Source organism: Rhamphochromis sp. 'chilingali', assembly GCF_963969265.1.
Source record: "Rhamphochromis sp. 'chilingali' genome assembly, chromosome: 13".
In the NCBI taxonomy this organism is placed as follows: Eukaryota; Metazoa; Chordata; class Actinopteri; order Cichliformes; family Cichlidae; genus Rhamphochromis; species Rhamphochromis sp. 'chilingali'.
The window spans coordinates 20,018,399-20,040,332 of NC_137940.1; the positions used below are offsets into that span (position 1 = coordinate 20,018,399).

At 41.0% G+C, this 21,934-nt stretch overlaps 2 protein-coding genes across 3 annotated transcripts; both read right to left on the reverse strand.

Annotated features, from left to right (window-relative positions):
- Window positions 1–1,039: 1,039 nt before the first annotated feature.
- On the reverse strand, window positions 1,040–9,427 carry LOC308408427 (caspase-3-like). Of its 2 annotated transcripts, none has more exons than XM_080900654.1 (7): window positions 9,301–9,427; window positions 8,591–8,656; window positions 7,551–7,696; window positions 7,076–7,204; window positions 4,279–4,454; window positions 3,203–3,323; window positions 1,040–1,413 (listed from the first exon to the last, which is right to left on the reverse strand). In XM_080900654.1, exons 2-7 carry the CDS (start codon window positions 8,650–8,652, stop codon window positions 1,184–1,186), a joined length of 864 nt encoding a protein of 287 aa, XP_080756780.1. In that variant the 5' UTR covers window positions 8,653–8,656; window positions 9,301–9,427; the 3' UTR covers window positions 1,040–1,183. The 2 variants fall into 2 exon arrangements, with proteins under 2 accessions (XP_080756780.1, XP_080756781.1); XM_080900655.1 differs by having other exon boundaries at window positions 9,315–9,408.
- Window positions 9,428–13,811: 4,384 nt separating this feature from the next.
- Window positions 13,812–21,842, reverse strand: LOC308408426 (caspase-3-like). The gene is made up of 7 exons (XM_080900653.1): window positions 21,645–21,842; window positions 18,881–18,946; window positions 18,179–18,336; window positions 15,863–15,991; window positions 15,240–15,415; window positions 14,544–14,664; window positions 13,812–14,290 (listed from the first exon to the last, which is right to left on the reverse strand). Exons 2-7 carry the CDS (start codon window positions 18,940–18,942, stop codon window positions 14,061–14,063), a joined length of 876 nt encoding a protein of 291 aa, XP_080756779.1. The 5' UTR covers window positions 18,943–18,946; window positions 21,645–21,842; the 3' UTR covers window positions 13,812–14,060.
- Window positions 21,843–21,934: the final 92 nt, after the last annotated feature.

Consider the following 21,934-nt stretch of genomic DNA (forward strand, 5'->3'; position numbering starts at 1 on the left):
ATAAGGCTTCCACTGGCACACTCACACGTACTGAATTTCCCCATTCGTTTATGATTGTTACATTTGGTGTTATTTGTTCTGCCGGTGAGTCACTCCGCACACTGTTTCTGTTTACAGCAAAGAGAAAACAGCTTTGTCAAAATCTGGGAATGGAAAACGTGATGTCTGAGAAGCTCCAACCTCCACACTCGATCCTCAACAAATGGAAAGTGTGTGCCAGCTCTCCACGGGGTCAGGGTTATCTCTGTGACACACACAGCTGAGCCCGGGGAGGGGTCTGACAAACCTATCCAAGGAGTTTGTATTTCACAGCAGTGGGCCCCGGACAGAAGCTGCCTTCTACGCAGAATACAGACGGTTAAAAAGAAAAACGGAAGAATTAGAAAAAGAAGAAGAAGAAGCTGACAACTGTCTAAACAGAAAGTCTTATTTCTTTTCTCGTTTTCAAATTAGCACTTCCACATGGTCGGTGCATCAAGGGTTAAACTGGGCCACAGTTTCAGTTCCTGAAACCTGCTGAGTCATTAAAGGCCTCTGAGAACCACGTTAGTTGTTCCTCTGGCCTCCTCTAGTGGCTGCATGTTCACACCGTTGGTTCAAAATACAAAACATCTGGCCTGTCATATGGTCAGCTCTATGAGTGTGTGGACTGCTGCTTCTGCACGCCACCAGAGTGGACTTTAAGTCAAACAAAGAAGATGTGACTGAAGTGCGGACCTTCAGCTTCAATTCAAGGATTTTAACACATGTATTGAATTAAATGTTTTACACATAACCTCCCATTTTCAAAGGCTCAGAAAGAACTGATGATTCAAAGTGTTGAACCTGAGTTTGGTAGATGTTCACTGGAACTCTCAATATGAGGTCCAAAAACATGCCATTGTTAGGCCGACAAAACATAAACCTACGACAGACAGCGAAAACGTGCGGAGCGCGCAGAAAATACAGATGGAAACTGTCGCAACACTGTTAAGGGTTTTTTTTTTTCACTTTAATACAAACATACATCCAACACTAAAACACTAAAATCAATGAAAGTATCACTAATCTAAGTGCCAATTGTGCAAATGGGTTTAGTCACATTTAAATCACTATCATCCTGCTTTGCATCAGCTGCAGCACAGCACCAGACTTTGCATTTGGTCAAGGAGAACAAAGATGATTGAGGTTCAACCATGTAAATCTAGACGGGGAAGTAAAAGTCTTTGGTCAACATAGAGACGATACAGGGGATCTGCTTATTGCAACCAAAGCCAGGCAGGTTGCTGGAGGACTCAAAGTAGCGTGAAACACCGTAGTTGACTCGCGTCATGATCTGCATCAGATCCAGCTTCCCACTGTAGCGCTCCAACATCTCACACAACATCAGTATGAACCAGGAGCCGTAGGTTGTGTTTCTCCATGAGTAGTATCCTGCAGGACGACTGACAGTGTTAGCGCTCTTAGAAAACACAACGAGGAGGCGATCGTTCACTATAATACACAATCCTGACACTAATAGTAGCTGGACTGGTGACTGATACAAAACACTGATCTATGGGAGGGCATCTGTTTAGTTCAGCTGTGTGTTTATTATTACTACCATGGTACTCAATTTAATTTAATATCATTTTATGCAGTAAGATATCGATAGAACTGATACCGGGGCTGGTATTGGATCAATACTAGCCCAATACGCTCAATGCTTTAGTTTGTCTGTCCCCTGTAAGTTGCTCCCATTCATCAGAAAGGAGACATGTGGAAGCAATGCTCCTCTCATGCAGGCACACTTTGCTCCGCCCCTCCTCCCTGCTCTACTGCATTCCGATCTCCTGCGGTCATGTGACTCAGCAGCGTCAAGCAGAGCCATGTAGGTTGCAGTGAGTGAGAAAGCAACACATTGTTTAGAGGTAAGTTACGGTTGTTAGTCATTGTGGCAGAGGTGTGGCCTCTGGCCTGCTGCAGGGGAGGGACAACACAGTGAGCTCACAGGAAGGCGTGGTTGAAACACAGGTGTGCTGGCTCAGTTCTTTTTCAGTGACAGCAGAGCAGAAAAACGTGTGTGTGGCAGCAGCCTTGGAGTGACCGTTTCCAGCATGCAGAGCACCAAAGCAACAGAATCTACTGCCATAGACAATAAACAGAATAAACTGACAACGCTGTGTGTGTGTGTGGTCCTTGCCACAGTCATCTTAGCTGTTACTTTAGCCGACTGATCACCTAAAGGCTGTATTAAGACATTTAATTATATATCCAGCCCAGTCAAATCAGTTAGCTAAATGATGGTACTGGAGCAGAAAAAAATATACCTCAAAAATGAACCATGAAAGATGTCTGAGTATAATGAAGAGTTGTATTTTATTCATACAACAAATTAAAAACAGATATTCCAGAGTCAAAATCCACGAAAAGCTAAACTAGTTATTGTAAAAAAAAAAATCACAGAGGTTTAGTGGTCACTAAAGTGTGTCCAGAAATGTTAAATTGATGATGATTTATGTCATAGATCACGACACTCTGCTGTCCTGCATCAGTTGCCTTTTCAAGTTAAAAGTGTCTATATTTGGCACGTCTGTCTGTTTCTGAACTCAGAGTTTTCAGAGTTGTGTTTAATTTTTGGGTTTTTATTTCCATTCTTTCTTCAGGTCGTCTGGTTCTTGATATTGTTTCTGTCTGTTTTCATTGGGTTTTTTCATTAGTATCCTGTTCCTCTTTTCTTCTTAGTTAGAGTTTGTTCTTTTATTGTTATTCATCCCATAACGTTCTTGTATCCACATCTCCCTGTTTCAGTGGCTTGTTTTCATTTCCTCTCTTATTTTGGTAGTCATTGTCTCCTGTGTTTTGCATTTAGTTTGACATCTCTTGTGTCATTATCCTAATAGTTTCCCCCTTTTTTTCTCCCACATGTTTGAGGCATATATTTTAATGTCCCATTTCTGTATGTGGGCTACATCCTGAGCTTAAAGCATTGATCTTATCGCAGTAAGCGTGTAAATCCCTGTCTCTCCTGTGTTCTTTAGCAAAGTGTCTATGTTTTACCTGCCATTTCTTATCTTTTAATTTTTTGGAGATCAAGTATTATTTGCACTTTTTTTGGTCTTTTTTATGGACTTTGCCATCAGTTCAAATAAAGCTCACCTTTTCCCACTGCCTTCCATGTGAGTCCACCCTTTAGCCAAAATGTGATGTAGCCTATTAAGATAACAGAAAACACTGTTTGTACCTGGAGCGGTGGAATAGGCGTATAAGAAGTCGGCCTCCACAGGAATCTTCTCAGACGTCTGCTCGTCTCCTACACTGTCGGTCTCAATGATTCCCTCATCCAGGTTTGTACCACGGCATGCCTGAAAAGGAAGGAGAAGCAGATATTATCAAAGCCCTTCTTGAAGCTCCACTTGGCAAACATCTTGAAACATCTGTATAAACATCTGTATAAAGTCACCAGTCAAATTTGATAAAAGCAGCTTGTATGTACTTTTTCAAAAGCTCCATACATCCATTCATTTTCTGTCACTTATCCATCTCTGTGTCGCAGGTACACTAATCCAAGCAGAGATGGCCAGACCTCCCCTACCCAGCTGACTGCTCCAGGTGAGGTGGCTGGGAATAAGCTAGGCGTAACTACCTGAATGTTTCTGGTGGATGGAGGATGTAATGTACAGCTAGACATCCAGTTTTTTGCAAGTATTTTAAATCTTAGCACCAAAAGCATTCAGGTTGTCACAGTCAAGCAGGCGTGTACATCCGTGTGTTTAAAAGTTGTTATAACTTTCCAGAATGGACTAAACCAAAAACAGAATTTCAGGAAAAAACTGTGTCTGTCATCCTCCTGAATACTGAGGAAAACAAGCATCTTTCAGTTGAACTCATTTTGACCAATACAGAAAACAAAATGAGTCGGCTGGGTCTCAGGACTCATGTTGAAGTAGAGCTGGGTGTAATACCAATGCGTACCACAAGATGGTGCAGTGACACAGTGTAACATTATTAAGAGGAACTTGTCATTTAGAAGGAAGACTGGCAAAAGGCTACGCCTCCTGAGGAAATGGGGATAACTGCTCTCTAGTATTTGGTATTAGCTGCACCTGTTTTACGGTGGCATCAACTGTAGAAAGGGAACATAGTCTAAATGTTGTAACATGCAGTAATTAGCTTTTTCTCATTGAAAGTGAGTTTAGACTCCTTATCAAAGTTCCAAAGCAAATTACGATCAATGGAAATATTTTACAACTTGATCAAATACAAATGAAAACATGACTGTATTCACAGAAGTGTAGCACACTGGCATAATTAACTAACCTGAATGAAGAAGAGCTTTGGCTTCCCCACCAGACCCGCACAGTAGTCTCCTCTGAAGCACTTTGCCAGGGTATCGAACCTTTCGGGGCCATCGGTGCCGTAAATCACACCCTCATCTCCATGACTAAGCAGCACACACACGAATGATGCATTGTTCTTGTGGTCCTCTTTGGATGCTGGAAACACAGCAGAGTAGATGGGAAACAATATGAGTTATTAGTCCAGTTGTTTTAAAGAGTGCTACTAAAATAGGTTTAGGTTTTTAGGGACTTCATATTTCTGCAGTACATGTACGCTGTTGGAGCTCCTGCCTATTAAAGCTCACACTCCCAAACAGTCCAGTCTGCTTTTATTTGTTAGTTAGCATGGCCCTCTAACAACTGCTAGCAGAAACACAAAGCTTTGGTCAATTAGGAGGGCGCAGGTGGCTTGTTAACTCACTTTGTTAACTCACTTTTACAGCCACGTGAAAAAGAATGAACACCATTCTCAGTTCTAACATTTTGCATATCAAGTTAAAAATGATTTAAGATAAGGTAAGAAACTTGGACAGGGTGATAAGATCCAGGCTGGAAATCTGAAGACAGCAGGTTAAAGTCAGTTATGGCGTTTAACAGGAAGCTGGTTGAGCAGCACAGACGTGGGATTGATTTATTCCTGAGTACGGGCCACATGTCTCTGGAGCAGGGTGGGGAGGGTGTAGCTGACTGAGCCGAGGGGCAGCTGAGTGTAATGAACTCAGGTGTGTTGCTTGGGCAGTGGCAACACACAAACAGCCTCTGATTAACTCATAATTGGTTGTGAGATCTTGCGTCATGGTGTTGGGGTTAACACTTTGTAACCTTGTACATACAAAACATCCCTGATTCAAGAGGAGACACACACACAGGTTTGTGTACTCACTGTCCTGCTCCCAGTATATGTGAGGGTCGTGTCAGGAAGGCCATCCAGCATAAAGCTGTGCTCAGCCATCATGTGGATCCATCCTCTGGACTGATCCACTTAGAAATAAAGAGCAGCTCAATGTACCCCTCTCTGTTCCTGAGGATTTACTTCAGTTTGTGTTCTTGCACAAATTTTCACTTACAGCCAGGGGTCAGCCAGGGGTCAGCCTTGGAGTGGATCTATTTTTACCCTGTAACACGCCCATTTCACTAAATTCCAGGGTTCCACCAGGAGATGGCGCTCTCTTCCAAAAAACTTGGACTTGGACAGTTAGCTATAGATGACCTTCTCAGCATTATTATAGGGTCTTTACCTTATAATATAAAGCACGTTGAGGCCACAGTTTAGATTCAATACTGAATAAATAAAACTGAAATTCACATTCTTTTGAAAGCTTTCATTGTAAATGTATAGTTTGACCACTCAGACTTTTTGAGGCAGGACTGAGCAAACAGAAGCAACCTCATGGTGTCTTCCCAAAAACGGGACATTAGAGGACTACAAAAAAGAAGCAGTCTATCCTGACATGTGAATTCCATACGTTTAAGATTTTCCTGCTTGATATTCAGTTTTCGTTGTTTCTGTTAACACCGACAATTTGAAATAAAATAAACAGGCGTGTTGTCAGATCGTTGCACCAACTTCTTCTTTTTAAAGGAATTACTGTTAAGTTACTCTGTAAGTTACACTCTGTGATAAATTCAACATGATGTCACAAAATTTGCAGATGTATTAACAACAGTTTTCGTAACATACTCTGGACCGCATACTTTTAAAAACGGATTTTAACAGTAAAATAAAAATCGAAAACTCTTTTGTGATTCATTTTATTAAAGGTCAAAACACACCGATGGCACTAAGAAGGCTTCACAGACAGGCAGAGACGGGCTTTGCTGCTTATCTCTTCGATCATTAAGAGGCGATGATATTCAAACGAAGCGCGGCCGCTGAATTATGAGCGCTAAAATGAGAAAAGCAAAAGTCCCTCATTTGAACTTTGTCATAAAGTTTGAAGGGGAAAAAAGAAAATGATTGTTTTTGTAACAGAGTTCTGTAAATACTTTCTGTCTCTGAATCCTGGAATAGCGTTTACATGTGTTCGAATCACAGCCGGCATCGAGCGGATATTTGTGTTTGGCCTTCTGTTTGAACGATCAGCTATGTGTGATTGATTTGATGCTCTGCCTCTCTGACCTGTCTGTAAATGCTGGCCTTAAAGTTACTGCAGCGATTTATCAGAGATGTGCAGAGCGCTGGCGGTTAACGCAGCAATTTACTGCATTTTAAAATGATGCAAATCTCAAATTATTATTAAAACTACAGTTAAGTCATCTATGTAATATATTTAAAGTGTTTATTTATTCATTCATCGTCAGACGGTTCCTGCAGTTTCGCATAAATTCTGCGTGGTTTATTCCCTACAGTCAGGTTTAGGGTCACATGATGATGATGAAGCTTTGACTGAACAATCACAAGGAACCATTTAGGAAAGAAATTAAACAGATATAAATCCTGAATAATTTAAACTGCATAGTTTAAAAAAATCGTAATCTTCAGGTGTTGAGAGTGCTGTTTCTATAGTTGCTCATTAACATCAGGTCTTTTTAAAACCTGGTCAAAATTAAGTTTTTCCACATCTATCTATCTAAATTTATATGACTGCACATACACCTGCTGTTGCATTTGGAGTGTCTCTTTCACAGTGCAAAAAGAGTAAACGAGCATTAAACTGAATCACAAACATGATCCAGCTGCAGACAGTATCAGCTGACAAACTGACTTCAGCATAACAGCACGGGGAGGATCGTTCTCCACACACACGTAAACATGAATGAGCCAAAACTCTTCTTACCATCTAGCATTAGTTTCTTCATCTGCGCCGCAGTCTGGTTATGGTGCACTTTGACCTTGTAGCCCAGCTTACTGAAGGTGTTCTCAACATTGGCAGCATCAACATCTGTGCCATCACGAGTGCTCATCCCTGCAGAGACACACCAGCGAAAAGGCAGCGCGCTGTAAACATCAGCGTCTTCAGTGTATTTTCAAAGAGGACGTGTATCCTGACTTCACCCTGACTGTGACACTTTGGACTGATAACACTGAGCCTGATCTTTGTAGCAATGACACAAACTCCAGTTTCTTTTTGTCTTTTTAATCAAGTGTTTCTTTAAACTGTCACAGCACGATTCCTCTCCGCTGTAACTCCATGAAAGACAGCAGTAGTCAATCACAGTGGTGACTATGGCAACAGGAAGGCCCAGGCAGAGGCCAAATCTATTAGTGTGTGAGTCAGTGTGGCCCGAGCGGCAGGATGGACCCACTGTTACCTATTGTTGGGTGGAAGTTCTTGTTGTTGATAACCAAACAGGTGCCGATGCATGGGTAGTCCATCTTGTAGCGGTAAGAGTCAGAGGCTTCTGGTCTGCTGCTGTTCGTTTCCTTGGTCTTACCCTTTCCTGCATTTGCTTGTTTCCTGAAAGTGTACACACAAACAATGTGATTACCCTTCACTGAAGAACTTAAGAACTTGTTTAGCGGGCATCATACTTAGAAGAACATTTTAACAACTGTGCAGATACATATTGTAGATAAATATCTTTGTTTAGGTCAGGTGTTACTACAATGCCAAAATTGTTTCCAGGAGTCAGGCAATGCTCAGAAAAATTAGAAAAACAACACTTAGTAAGTTAAATGATGAAATGAAAGGTTAATGACAGGAAAATTAGAAAAAGTGCAGCTTGTTTGGAAGAAGAAAGCCTCTTCTCTCTAAAAAGAACACGGTAGCAGGGTTTCACATATCTGGAGAAAACCAAAAAGAGCACCTCATGCTGACTGAGGGGGATGATTTGGGCTTGGTTTGCAGATACAGGACCTGTGCACCAAGCAGACAGGCGTTGAGTCAATCATCAACTCCTCTGCATAGCAAATTATTCTAAAATGAACTGTGAGGCCATCTGCCTAATAGCTAAAGCTAAGGCTCATATGATCCTGATGGCACCGGCAAATCTAGAACAGAAAGGCTGAAAAAGCAAAGAATCAACGTGCTGCAATCACCCGAAGTCCTGTAACGAGACCCGAAGAGAGCTGTGCATAAATAAATGCCTGCAAAGTCTCAATGAACTGAGGCAATGTAGCAAAGAAGAGCGAGCCAAAATTGTGATGAACTGATAAGGACATCACTGTAGAGGAATATTTGCTTATACAGAAAACAATTACTTCAAGCTTGTGTGGCTAAACGTGGTTCTGCAAGCTGCTGAATCATTGGGTGTGCATGTTTTTCACAGACTGTACAGCATCCTGCAGAAACTTTATGTTTCATATGACTGTACGCGGAGTCAGACAGTGAGCAGTAATGCACAATAGTTACCACAATTTGAAGAGGCTGGCATCCACCACGTCCCCCTCCCTCTGCGTGTCACCATCAGCCATGTTCCTGTGCACAGAACAGAGAAAGAAGTCACCACAGAAAGAGGACAAAACACCCTGTGACTCCTAACAGTCTAACAGAGCACGCCAAACTGTGCAAGGTCAAACTAGGAAGTTGCTCACATGAATATTAATTGTTTGGTTCAATGCAGTTTATATTGTTGGGTGCATGGAGGCACAGCCTGACATGAAGCAGATTCTGATGTATCCACACAAAAAAGCGGAAGCTAAACCAAACTTAAGATGTAGCTCATAGCGAAACAAAAACCATATACACCCATTTTATAGTACAAAGGACAAAATGAATCTCTCTATTTCATTACAAACAAAATCTAAAGTTCAATGTTAAACTCTCATTTTGTTCCCGGACAATATCAGGATATGAGTTTGATAAATTACCCCAACACTGGGATGAGGTGCGTAAAATGTAACTGCAGACAAAAACTACAAACCTAACATACGACAACTGTGCATTAAATTGTTACTACAGCTAATGTTACACAGTAATAAAGACGAGTGAACAAAGTCCTAAAATTGATATCCCCACGCTGCTTTTTTAAACAGTTTCATTTTAGTTACAGCTCCGTCAGAAAAACATATAAGTGAAACAAAACGGCTCACAGGAGTAAAAACCAATAAAGTGGAACATACCTAAATAAACGTACCCTGTAACGAGACAGTAGAAAACAGTAGAATGCGCTTTTATGACATCTGTGACATAAATAACGTCAAACAGGAAATCTCTCACTTAAGACCTGAGACGGTCCGGACGCCGTCCCAGTGTGGGCGGGAGAAGACAACGTCACTTTTTAAAAATCCAACTTTATTAAGAACAACAAGACATCGTCAATCTTTATATCGGGAAATTTCATTTACATAAATGTAAATTTCAAAACTCAACCCCATCATTTAATTTGTTTTGATTGAAATTGAATATTACTTAAACTCTCTTAACACTAGGAAGGCCCAGAGCCCAGCCATTTGGCTTTTCTACCTTTAAAACCCGGAGAGCAGCCAAATGGCTGGTAGGCTTTTAGCTAAGCTTTAGCTTCAGGCAAGTGGAAGCTAAATTGGCTAGTCATTCATATGTAAATTGGGTTGTTACCTGGGAATTCTGGAGGGAGGGGAGTGGGGGTGTGTGGATGAGGGGGTGGGGGAGCTGCTAAAAGCGGTGAGCTTCCTTTTGTTTCATCTTGATGCATTCTCAATCATCCAGGGAAACAAATCTCCAAAAGTCACCAACTTGGAGTGTTTCAGTTTGCCATCTTAGGGAGAAATCAACACACATGGGTGTATGTCCTTTGTTGCTGAGATTTATTGATAAAAACAGTACAAAAAATCAACCATTTGTACACATTTTTACAAATAATTATAAAAAGTGAGTGAGTACATTTCAACATTTTCAGCAATCACTCACAATCCTGGCACTGCCATGGTATCTGTAGTCTGCATTTACCTTGGCTTGGCTTCCTGATCAATTGTCCACTACCAAAAGGAAGCCAAGCCCTGCCACCCTTTACAACAAAACAAGGTGTGATCACATTGATGCCACAATGGACGACTGATCAATGCTCCACTACCAAAAGGAAGCCAAGCCCTGCCACCCTTTACAACAAAACAAGGTGTGATCACATTGATGCCACAATGGACGACTGATCAATGCTCCACTACCAAAAGGAAGCCAAGCCCTGCCACCCTTTACAACAAAACAAGGTGTGATCACATTGATGCCACAATGGACGACTGATCAATGCTCCACTACCAAAAGGAAGCCAAGCCCTGCCACCCTTTACAACAAAACAAGGTGTGATCACATTGATGCCACAATGGACGACTGATCAATGCTCCACTACCAAAAGGAAGCCAAGCCCTGCCACCCTTTACAACAAAACAAGGTGTGATCACATTGATGCCACAATGGACGACTGATCAATGCTCCACTACCAAAAGGAAGCCAAGCCCTGCCACCCTTTACAACAAAACAAGGTGTGATCACATTGATGCCACAATGGACGACTGATCAATGCTCCACTACCAAAAGGAAGCCAAGCCCTGCCACCCTTTACAACAAAACAAGGTGTGATCACATTGATGCCACAATGGACGACTGATCAATGCTCCACTACCAAAAGGAAGCCAAGCCCTGCCACCCTTTACAACAAAACAAGGTGTGATCACATTGATGCCACAATGGACGACTGATCAATGCTCCACTACCAAAAGGAAGCCAAGCCCTGCCACCCTTTACAACAAAACAAGGTGTGATCACATTGATGCCACAATGGACGACTGATCAATGCTCCACTACCAAAAGGAAGCCAAGCCCTGCCACCCTTTACAACAAAACAAGGTGTGATCACATTGATGCCACAATGGACGACTGATCAATGCTCCACTACCAAAAGGAAGCCAAGCCCTGCCACCCTTTACAACAAAACAAGGTGTGATCACATTGATGCCACAATGGACGACTGATCAATGCTCCACTACCAAAAGGAAGCCAAGCCCTGCCACCCTTTACAACAAAACAAGGTGTGATCACAGGGCTTGGCTTCCTTTTGGTAGTGGACAATTGATCAGGAAGCCAAGCCAAGGTAAATGCAGACTACAGATACCATGGCAGTGCCAGGATTGTGAGTGATTGCTGAAAATGTTGAAATGTACTCACTCACTTTTTATAATTATTTGTAAAAATGTGTACAAATGGTTGATTTTTTGTACTGTTTTTATCAATAAATCTCAGCAACAAAGGACATACACCCATGTGTGTTGATTTCTCCCTAAGATGGCAAACTGAAACACTCCAAGTTGGTGACTTTTGGAGATTTGTTTCCCTGGATGATTGAGAATGCATCAAGATGAAACAAAAGGAAGCTCACCGCTTTTAGCAGCTCCCCCACCCCCTCATCCACACACCCCCACTCCCCTCCCTCCAGAATTCCCAGGTAACAACCCAATTTACATATGAATGACTAGCCAATTTAGCTTCCACTTGCCTGAAGCTAAAGCTTAGCTAAAAGCCTACCAGCCATTTGGCTGGTGGCGGGTTTTAAAGGTAGAAAGGTAGAAGCCTGGGCCTTCCTAGTGTTAAATTAATAATAAAAAAAAAAAAAGGTTTATCATTGATTGAAATTCATTCAGAAGCTTTTAACAAACGAGCTGTCATAATTACAACTTTCAAGTACAAAGTTGTTATGAAGTCTGTCACATCCCTCTTTTTTCCTTTCCTTTATTTATTTACCCTTCTTATTTCATTGTACTGTTTATTGTTACTCTTATTTGCCCTGGATATCTACTGTACAAACTGAACTGGAATGACTGACTGTTCAGTTTATAATTTCAGTTCGAAAAAAAAAAACGAGAACAACAAGACGAAACATCAGGCTGGCAAGAACACAGAAGGAGTAGAGAAGATGCAAGTTAGTATACCATAGAGACAAAGCGCCCGGGGTCTCTACTCGTTCAGACACATTATAGGAGTATATTCAAATGTTTAAAAAGGCGACACGTTGTTATTCTTGTTGCCCATTACTGAGAAAATATATATACAAAAGTAATTGAATGAAATTTTGCTTACTACAGGAGAACTTGGATTTATGAATATAGAATTTGGACAGTATAAGAAGCAGGTTCGTAACATAAACGTGACAACTGAGTTTAGTGTCAATATCCGTGTAACCAAACTATTCCAACATAAGGAGAAACGAGGCTAAAATAACTTCCTTTACTTTGTTGGTCAAAAAGAATTCTTGTGGTCAAAACTATATTTGTGCCAGCAGATATTTTCCACAGAGCCGGACCAGTTTGGTCGAAAAGAGGGTAGAAATGTGCAATCTCGAAGATACAGGTTCCTTTGTCCCGTTCTGCTTTTTAGAGGTTGGAAGAAAACAAGACTTGCAAATTTCAGCTCCAGAGACCCGAGGACGCAGAATGGGTTCTGTTTCCTGTTCAGAGGCGCGAAGTAACAACGTTACTAAAGTTCTGTGCTTAAAGGACCGCGCCATCAGTTTTTGAAAATATGATCAGTTTAGGGGAATTTTCTTAATTTTTTAAATTGCAGAGCAAAAGAAAATCAAACCCAGTGAAAAAATAAAGATTCCATAAGGAGGTTGAAATTCTACATCCAATCAAATGTGAAAGTGTCTTTTATTGTGGCAAATTCAAAATTCAGTAATCATTTATCAAGACTGCTTTTTTTCATAAAATGACTTCAGTTATTTGTGAGGCTTGAACTTCTTTACTTGTCCCTTAAACATATTGATAATTTATCCCATGTAATTTTCCATAATGCTTTAGTTTAGACATTGCTGGTGCAACTTTGCTCTACATACGATCTCGGGTGTGTTTGTGGTAGCATTATGTTACAGGTTATATCCACACATATGCTTTTAAAGCAAATACTACTGAACCATCAGCTGACCTGAATTTTCTTCAAACGTTTCAAACCAGCTGTGTGAATGATTTGGTCAGTTGGATCAATGATCTTATTCCTGTGTGTAAAATTCAGAATAAAACAAGTGCAATTTTGACAGGTGATATTAAAGTTTCCTCTGTGAGAGATACGGCATGTAAACAGTTGAGTCAGGTTGAGGTCTGGACTTTGGGCCATTGCAACACAATGAAGTGTCAAACCTACAGCATTGTGTACACCTCCAGGACATTGCGGCGTGCAGCTCGGATCTCAGCTGACCCTTCTCACCCTGGACACAGTCTGTTTGACCTGCTCCCCTCAGGCAGGAGGCTCCGGTCCATCCGCACCAGAACCTCTCGCCATAAGAACAGTTTCTTCCCCTCTGCTGTTGGACACATGAACAATAACCATATGACTGTCCCCGCCACTAACACATGACCCTACGCTGTGTTCACTGTATCATTCCATGTTTGGCACTGATCACCACCTGCACTCATGTATATATCTTTCAACGTAGCACTCTTAATTCTTACTCTCATGTATATATCTCATGTATATCTCATGCACATATCTTTCCACGTAGCACTTTTAATTCTTATCCCTACTTTTATTTTTTCCATGTCTATTTAAGTGTTATTTATGACACCATGTTTGCACTGAAGCACCGCAGCAATTTCCTAATGTTGTAAACCTGCTCAACATTTGGCAATAAACCCCATTCTGATTCTGATTCTGATCACATGACAAAAGATGGAAGCTGTCGCATCAGTATAAGTTTTTTTATTGTAATATATTTTTAACTATGGAACTAATAGTGTTTTGTGTTTCCCAAACAAGACCAAACACTAAAATCATCCAACACTGATGTGTTTTTACCTCAGTGCAAAGTGCATTTGGGTATAGTGACAATTAAATCATTGTTATCCTGCTCAGAACACCACAACAGACTGTATACATTCAAGGTGGCCAGAGGGTAGATATTAGGTTCAACCATGTAAATCTAGACGGGGAAGTAAAAGTCTTTGGTCAACATAGAGACGATACAGGGGATCTGCTTCTTGTTGCTAAATCCAGGCAGGTTGCAGGACGACTCAAACTGGCGTGAAACACCGTGGCTGACTCGCGTCATGATCTGCATCAGATCCAGCTTCCCACTGTAGCGCTCCAACATCTCACACAACTTCTGTATGAACCAGGAGCCGTTGCTTGTGTTTCTCCATGAGTAGTATCCTGCAGGACGAGTGACAGCGTTAGCGCTCTTAGAAAACAAGTTTGGACACCACATGTGACACATCAGCTGCGTTGTAGACCAAAAAAAAAAAAGGAAACAGAAAAAGGGAAGCATAGACAGAAAATGAACAGGACAATGTGTCGATGCTTGTTCTTCACACCCCAACCCATCGGTTTATGAGAATGACCCAGAAGGTGGGTCCTGAGGTCGGGACATCACTCTAAAATGTCCCGTCTGAGAAACTGTTTGTACCTGGAGCGGTGGAATAGGCGTATAAGAAGTCGGCCTCCACAGGAATCTTCTCAGACGTCTGCTCGTCTCCTACACTGTCGGTCTCAATGACTCCCTCATCCAGGGCTGAACCACGGCATGCCTGAAAAGGAAGGAGAAACTCAAAATCGATCTCATATTTGGCACACATCTTGAAACACCTTAGGGAAACTTGGGCGGGCAGTTATTCGAAGCATTATCTAAATGAACTTGAATTTCAGCAGCACCAGGACATATAAACAAAAGTTATCAGTCATACTGGATATTAAGAAAAAGGGTTAAAGGTATAGTTTGTAAATTCCAATCTTTAAAAGTAGTTTAAAACCTCCCCACATTAACTAAAGCTCTCGAACAATGTGAAGAAACATCTGGACTTTATATCCAAAACATCTGTGTTGGGCAAGTTGTCCTCAAAGCTCCTGGAGGAAATCAAAGTGGCTAAAAAGTGGGTGTGTTAGCTCTGACTCATCAGTTAAATATAAAGAAATTCAATGGTTACATTTTTTTCATGTACATTTAAAGTGAAAGCACTGTTTTGTTTTTAAAAGTTATAAAACAGATGACAATTAAAGCAACACTTTGAACTTAATAAACTACTAATGAAGATGTTACTATATAAAGACTGAAACACAGGAATCAACATCGCAGAAGTGTACCACACTGCCATAATGAACTCACCTGTATGAAGAAGAGCTTTGGTTTCCCCACCAGACCCTTGCACTGCTTTCCTTTGAAGCACTGTACCAGCGTATCAAACTTTTCACAGCCGTCAGTGCCGTATATGACACCCTCATCCCCATGACTAAGCATCACACACACAAATGATGCATTGTTCTTGTGGTCCTCTTTGGATGCTGGAAACACAGCAGAACAGAGGGGAAACACCAAGGAATCATTAGTCCAGCTGTTTTTAAACAACCCCCTGATGCCAACTCACAAGCCAGTGCTTTTATTTTGGCGGAGCTACTCTAATAGAATGAACAAAAATAAAATTTTCTGGATATTTTATGTTCCTTCACATCCTTTTTCACTCTTCTTTCTCAATGGGCTAAGGCTACTCTCCTAAAACGACTGGGATGATTGGTTAAAACCAAACCAGACAGTACCTGTTATGTAAGTGTAACTGGTGTAGCTCTATAACATCCGCCAACTGCTAACAAAAAGCTATAGCAACATTAGAACAACTGCTGTCTGGTGGTTACCACAACCACAGCATTTCACTACAATCAGCTCACAGGTTGACTGTAACAGGATGGAGAGGTTTTTGTGAATACAGAGGTAAAGCTTTAACGTCTTCTTACCGTCTAACAACAGCCTTTTCATCTCAGCCACAGTCTGGTCATTTAATATTTGGACCTTGTAACCCAGGTTTTTGAAGGTCTTTGCAACACTGGCAGCATCAGCATCTGTCCCATTACGAGTGCCCATCCCTACAGAGATACACAAGCAGAAAGGTAGCACACTATAAAGTCAGCACCGTCTGGGAATCCTGGAAATAAAATCCAAACAGAATGCAATGATTTAAAATCTCATAAGCTGATATTTTATTCACAACAAAACTTAAAAAAAACATCAAATCAAGCTAATACATTTAACTATTTCATGATAAATATACAGCTCATTCTAACCCAGATTATCTGTGTTTAATATTAAAGTTTGTTAAATTTAAAACATGTAAATGTGACATTAAAAAAAAAAAAAAAAAAAGAACTGGAGAAAGAGGCAAATACTTTTTCACAGCACTGTAGGGTTACCTCAGGTTAACTGGCCACATGTCAGTAACATGGTTGGGTATCATATCATGATTGGACGCCCAGAATCTGGCATTAGTGCCTATGGAACTAACAGCCTTCACATCTGGGAGGGGACCATCACCATCGTCTTTTAAACTGCATTCTTTATGTGGCTTCGTACTAGAAGAGTACGGGTGCTGAACTGGCCTACCTGCCTCCAGATATTTCACCACCTGCAAACAGCTGGAGCATCACGAAACAGGAACATGACAAATAAGAGCCAGGAGTGCGGTACAGGTAGAGTCCTGATATTAAACAAGAACGGGAGAACGGGACAGCGCTCGTTTCCTCTGCTCTGTGGTCAATGAAGTGTTGGTTCAAGAGTTAGGAGTTTGCCTTGTAATCGGAAGGTTGGCGGTTCGAACCCGGGTTTGGACAGTCTCGTTTGTTGTGTCCTTGGGCAAGACACTTCACCCGTTGCCTACTGGTGGTGGTCAGAGGGCCTGGTGGCGCCAGTGTCCGGCAGCCTCGCCTCTGTCAGTGCGCCCCAGGGTGGCTGTGGCTACAATGTAGCTGCCATCACCAGTGTGTGAATGACTGGATGTGTAAAGCGCTTTGGGGTCCTTAGGGACTAGTAAAGCACTATACAAATACAGGCCATTTACCATTTGGTCTGTGAGATCTGTCGCTGCATTCTGTTTTACATTTTAGTTCCAAGTTTGTTTTGGAACTGGGATTGTAACTGTCACAGCAGGATTCCTTTGTACTGCAACTGCACAAAAAGCAAAGCAGTGCAAAGTACTTCATTTGACTTTTTGTACATTTGGAAAAATGTGGGAAAATCCCATCTCCCTTTTCACTGCAGACACTGGGATTTGTCACAGCAGCAGCTGTAAAATGATCCTACAGATGCTACTACTGTTACACCACAACATGTGCACATTTACAACTGGGTGAAGTGAGAGGGAAACATCTGCACCATAGAGGTGTCATGTCTTACAAATACAACACTATTATTGAGCATAGTGTAAAAAGAAAACAAGCACTCCCCGACATTCTATAAATCTGGATAAGGTTATAACATACAAACACTCCTGTGACAGGAAGTCCAAGAAGGAAGAGTTCGGGTCTTAGGAGGTCAATCAACCACCATTCAATCTCCAAACACGTGCTGGGTAATAACATTTAAAGGATCTTGTGTTGGTCTTCACTGTATTTACATTTTATACAAGGTCATATCCATGTGAGGTACATGTTTTCTTTTCCTATTGTGATAAGTTAAAAACTAAAAAGACTGTATCAGGTTGTTTTTATGCCACAGTGTGAAGTGTGAGGCACAATGTAGCGCAGCTGATGACATTTGGAAAATTAGTGAAGTTTGGAACGAGCACTGTGACGAGGCAGTTTTAGACGAAGACAATGATCATGAAATGCAAAGTGTCTCAGTCCATCTCAATGACTGTCTAGACCAGGGGTGGGCAATTCCAGGCCTCGAGGGCCGGTGTCCTGCAGGTTTTAGATCTCACCTTGGGTCGACACACCTGAATCACATGATTAGTTCGTTACCAGGCCTCTGGAGAACTTCAGGACACGTTGAGGAGCTAATTTAGCCATTTAAATCAGCTGTGTTGGTTCAAGGACACATCTAAAACCTGCAGGGACACCGGCCCTCGAGGCCTGGAGTTGCCCACCCCTGGTCTAGACCCACTGTTACCACTGTTGTATCTAGCATTTTATTTTATTCTATTCTATTGTGTACAGTATCTCATAGATATATCAATCCACTGTTTTTTTCTCTAATTTTCTATGCAACTTTGCACTGTCCACTGCTGTAACAAAACAAATGTCCCACACGTGGAACTAATAAAGGTTATCTCATCTTACCTGTTTTTGAGTGGAAGTTCTTGTTGTTGATAATCACACAGGTGCCAATGCAGGGGTAGTCCATCTTGTAGCGGTAAACATCAGAGGCTTCTGGTTTACTGCTGTTCCAGTCCTTTTCCTCAGTAGTCTTGCAACTTCCTACAGCCTCTGCATTTCCCCTGATGGAGCACACACACACACACACACACACACTCTGACTCATGACTGCCCTGTACTTAAAACATGAAGAACTTGTTTAACACCGTCACACATAAAAGAAGTTGTTAACAAGACTGTAGCTACTGTAGCTAAACTTGTTTGTTTACCCACGACTTCAATGAAAACGTACAAGAATATCACACAGATTGGTTTTGAAATGTCATTGTACCAGATAGAACTTCAGAGCATTGGTGCAACTAAGCATTTTCACATGTACCATTTTCTTTTGAGCAGCTCTTGTACGCTCAGCTTCTTTACTAATTAATCCTGCTGGTTTAAAACCACACTGTGGCAAACTGAAGAATAAACTGCTGGCTGTCAAAGTGAAGATGACGGTAACATAAGCCACTTGTGTTAAAATATGAAGGAAAACAACCTGAGCCAAGGTCAAATCAGCCAGGAGGTGCACAAGTCTCCACATTTCAGCAAACAGAGCTGCTACAGTAGTTAAGCTTTCTCAACACGTGGGCACTCAGACAGTGAGCAACAACGCACAATAGTTACCCATTTCCACAAACTGCAGCATCTACAGTGTCCCCACCTCTCTGCATGTCACCATCAGCCATGTTCCTGCACACAAAAGGTGGCATAGAAATCACCACAGGAAGATAAAGAAACCAAACACCCCGTGGATCCTCTCCAAAGGTGGACCACACCCCTACTAACGCTTGCAGTTGGTTTAAAAACACATGCATTTTCGTTTAGGCTGATTAGCTTCCTCATTTTCAAGATTTAAGATCAGTGATGTAGATCATGCTATAGCATTTCTTCATTAGAAAAAGGAGAACAATTACTTTACAAGGAAATACATGCCATTCTCAGTGTTTTCAAGAAAGAGCTACACTTTCTGGAGAAGTGTATTTTTGGAGTCTGGTTGGGTTGTGCAAGTTGCAAAACTGTGAAAAGCATGACTAAAACGTTTGGAGTTGATTGATGTGCAATTCTTGAATAATAATAATGTATACTTTACTGATCCCCGTGGGGAAATTCCTCTCTGCATTTAACACATTTACTCAGGGAAGCACACACCAACAAACTGGAATGGGATTCTTCTTTTTTTGCAGTCCCAACCTGTAAGGTCATGTAGCTTGATAGAGTATGCCAGATTATACAATCTCAAAGTGGAAAGAAAAACCCCACAACAAGCACAATAGTTACCCTGGAAGCTGTTTGGTAACAGGGATAAGATAAACCTTTATTAGTCCCAAACGTGGGAAATTTTGGGGTCATGGCAGAAGGCACAAGAGCAGTAAAAATAAGAAAAACATTAGACCAGTGGTTTGGTGGTTTGTGGGTTTGGTGCATACACTCAACCTTGTGTTTACCAACATAGAATCTACTTTATGGATTAACTAATATGTCAATATATAAGTTAAAGCAGTTTAAAAGCATACTCAGGAAGAGCCACTCCTGTTAAACCACACCAAACTGTAGCTCATAGTGAAACCACTGACACAACAGGAAGTGTTTTATAAGGATCATGAGAAAAGTTACCTCAGTGTGAAAGAGAAAATAACTGTCAACATGAAAACAGTGAGTCAGTATCTTTCTGTTTGATTTTTTTAAATTAAATTCTGAAACATCCAGATGTTAGTTTGATAAATATAGGTGTATGAGAACACTGCAGTACATAATGTACACGTTGTAAAATATAAAGGTCTGTCAAAATGAAGACTACTAACATAAGCCAGCTGTATATTACGATGCTTATTTTTCCTACATTGTGTGTACTAGTACATGGCACTGGTACATATGCCACCAAGCAACTGGTCACTTAAGCCTGTCGCTTGGTGTCAGCAAGGCTACGTGATGAGGTCATATTTTCCGATGCAGATAAAAGCCTTTGGGTGAACTAAGACAGTTTTCCTCTTTTAAATGGATATTACACTTGTACGGAATGGTGTGAAGGCACAGCAGTTAGTTTCAAAAACAGCAATAGTATTTTATGTCTTTTGTTCATCTCTAAAAATATATTTCATTTTCCTGTAACTGCGGGTGCTGTGCTGAACAGTAGACCGTTGTAAATGACTCATGGCCGATAATCTGTCAAAAACACATCTCTCATGAAAGCCATTTCTGTCACCAAGTAGATGTTGAGATGAAGTTTTGGCAAAATCACTTGTACAGACATTTACCCAGGTAAAAACTGATTGCCACCAAAAATGTCTTTTTTTCAACAGAGATTTGTCCCAGAGAGCTGCAAACAAACATAACATCACAGTTTTATTAAGATATTTAAAATGGCCAAAAAGGGCTGATAATGTAGGTGCAGTAAGGCTGTATAGACATAGGAAATACAGACAAACAGGTCCTGTCTTTATTTTAAATATATAACCCCTCCATAAATGTATGGTCAGTCTATTTACCAATATAAGCACACTGAAACATCAAAAATCAGTTTCTAGCACAACACTGGCATCAGGAGGAATACCAATAATTAATAAATGCCCTCAATGAAATTCTTTTATATTTTAAGTCGCCCATTTAGTGAGCTGGGCTACCTCTGGACCCTAGACCCATGTTCAACAACTCAGGTTTAGAGGATCTCAGCCTGTCATAAATACTGGTCACGTGATCTAGCCAAAGTGGAAAAAACCACAAAACCCATGATGCTTCCTGTAAGTTGTTCATTTGACTATTATTAGTTAGGTTTACTTTTGGGGTTAGGACCACAGACTGCGGTTTCCACACACCCATGTGTTTGAATGTTAACATATTCAAAGCAGACTAATACTAAGGAACAACCATTACTGTTTAACTACACCAAGTTAGAGCTAATAACGAAACTGCAATGATAACAAAAAATTATTTACAACCCTTCTATCAGCACGTTCTTGTTTTTACGTTAAGCCAATTGAAATACTTCCACGCACCATACCTGGATGTTAGCTTAATAATTACCCCGTACATGAGTGACAGATCTGTGGGAATATTCCATATGAATTATATAAATGCCGTAAAAGTGGGTCCCACTGCAGACTAGTAGCACAAACTACAAAAACCTAACATACGACAACTGTCCATTAAAGTGCTACTACAGCTAATGTTACACAGTAATAAAGGCGAGTGAACGATGACCTAAAAATAATACTCCCGAGCTGGTTTGTTAAACAATTTCAGTTTAGTTTACAGCTACGTCAGAAAACGCGTTAGTGAAGCAAATAGTTGATAAAACACGTAAATATCAGCGGGAACACGGTAAACCCACGCAGCGAGTAACTCATAAGGGTAAATACGAACGGAGTAGAAAACACCAAAATAAACGTACCTCTTAATGAGACAGTAGAAAGTGCTTTTATGAAGTATGTTACATAAATAAAGCCAACCAGGAAATCTCTGTTAAAAGTTTATACCTGAAACTTTGAGCCAATGGGAACGCCGATTCTGTATGGGCGGGATGACGCTACTAAAAGACAAACGCTGATTGGTTTAGACAACTATTGTTTAGTTACCAACAATCCCTTCTCTTTTCTGCACAGGCAGGTGAAATGCTGTGACAAATAATTATCAGAAGCTCCGCGGAAATCCCAGTAGCAGTTCAGACTGCTTCCGGAATTT

What these genes read in the sequence shown, in the direction of transcription:
- LOC308408427 (XM_080900654.1), bottom strand. Translation starts at nt 8,652, where the DNA reads ATGGCTGATGGTGACACGCAGAGGGAGGGGGACGTGGTGGATGCCAGC. An exon ending in GAACTTCCACCCAACAATAG is followed by an intron (nt 7,205 to 7,550) that starts GTAACAGTGGGT and finishes GTGTCTCTGCAG; the next exon opens with GGATGAGCACTCGTGATGGC. An exon ending in CAAAGCTCTTCTTCATTCAG is followed by an intron (nt 3,324 to 4,278) that starts GTTAGTTAATTA and finishes CTTCCTTTTCAG; the next exon opens with GCATGCCGTGGTACAAACCT.
- LOC308408426 (XM_080900653.1), bottom strand. Translation starts at nt 18,942, where the DNA reads ATGGCTGATGGTGACATGCAGAGAGGTGGGGACACTGTAGATGCTGCA. An exon ending in GCTGCAGTTTGTGGAAATGG is followed by an intron (nt 18,337 to 18,880) that starts GTAACTATTGTG and finishes GTGCTCCATCAG; the next exon opens with GGGAAATGCAGAGGCTGTAG. An exon ending in CGCCTATTCCACCGCTCCAG is followed by an intron (nt 14,291 to 14,543) that starts GTACAAACAGTT and finishes CTCGTCCTGCAG; the next exon opens with GATACTACTCATGGAGAAAC.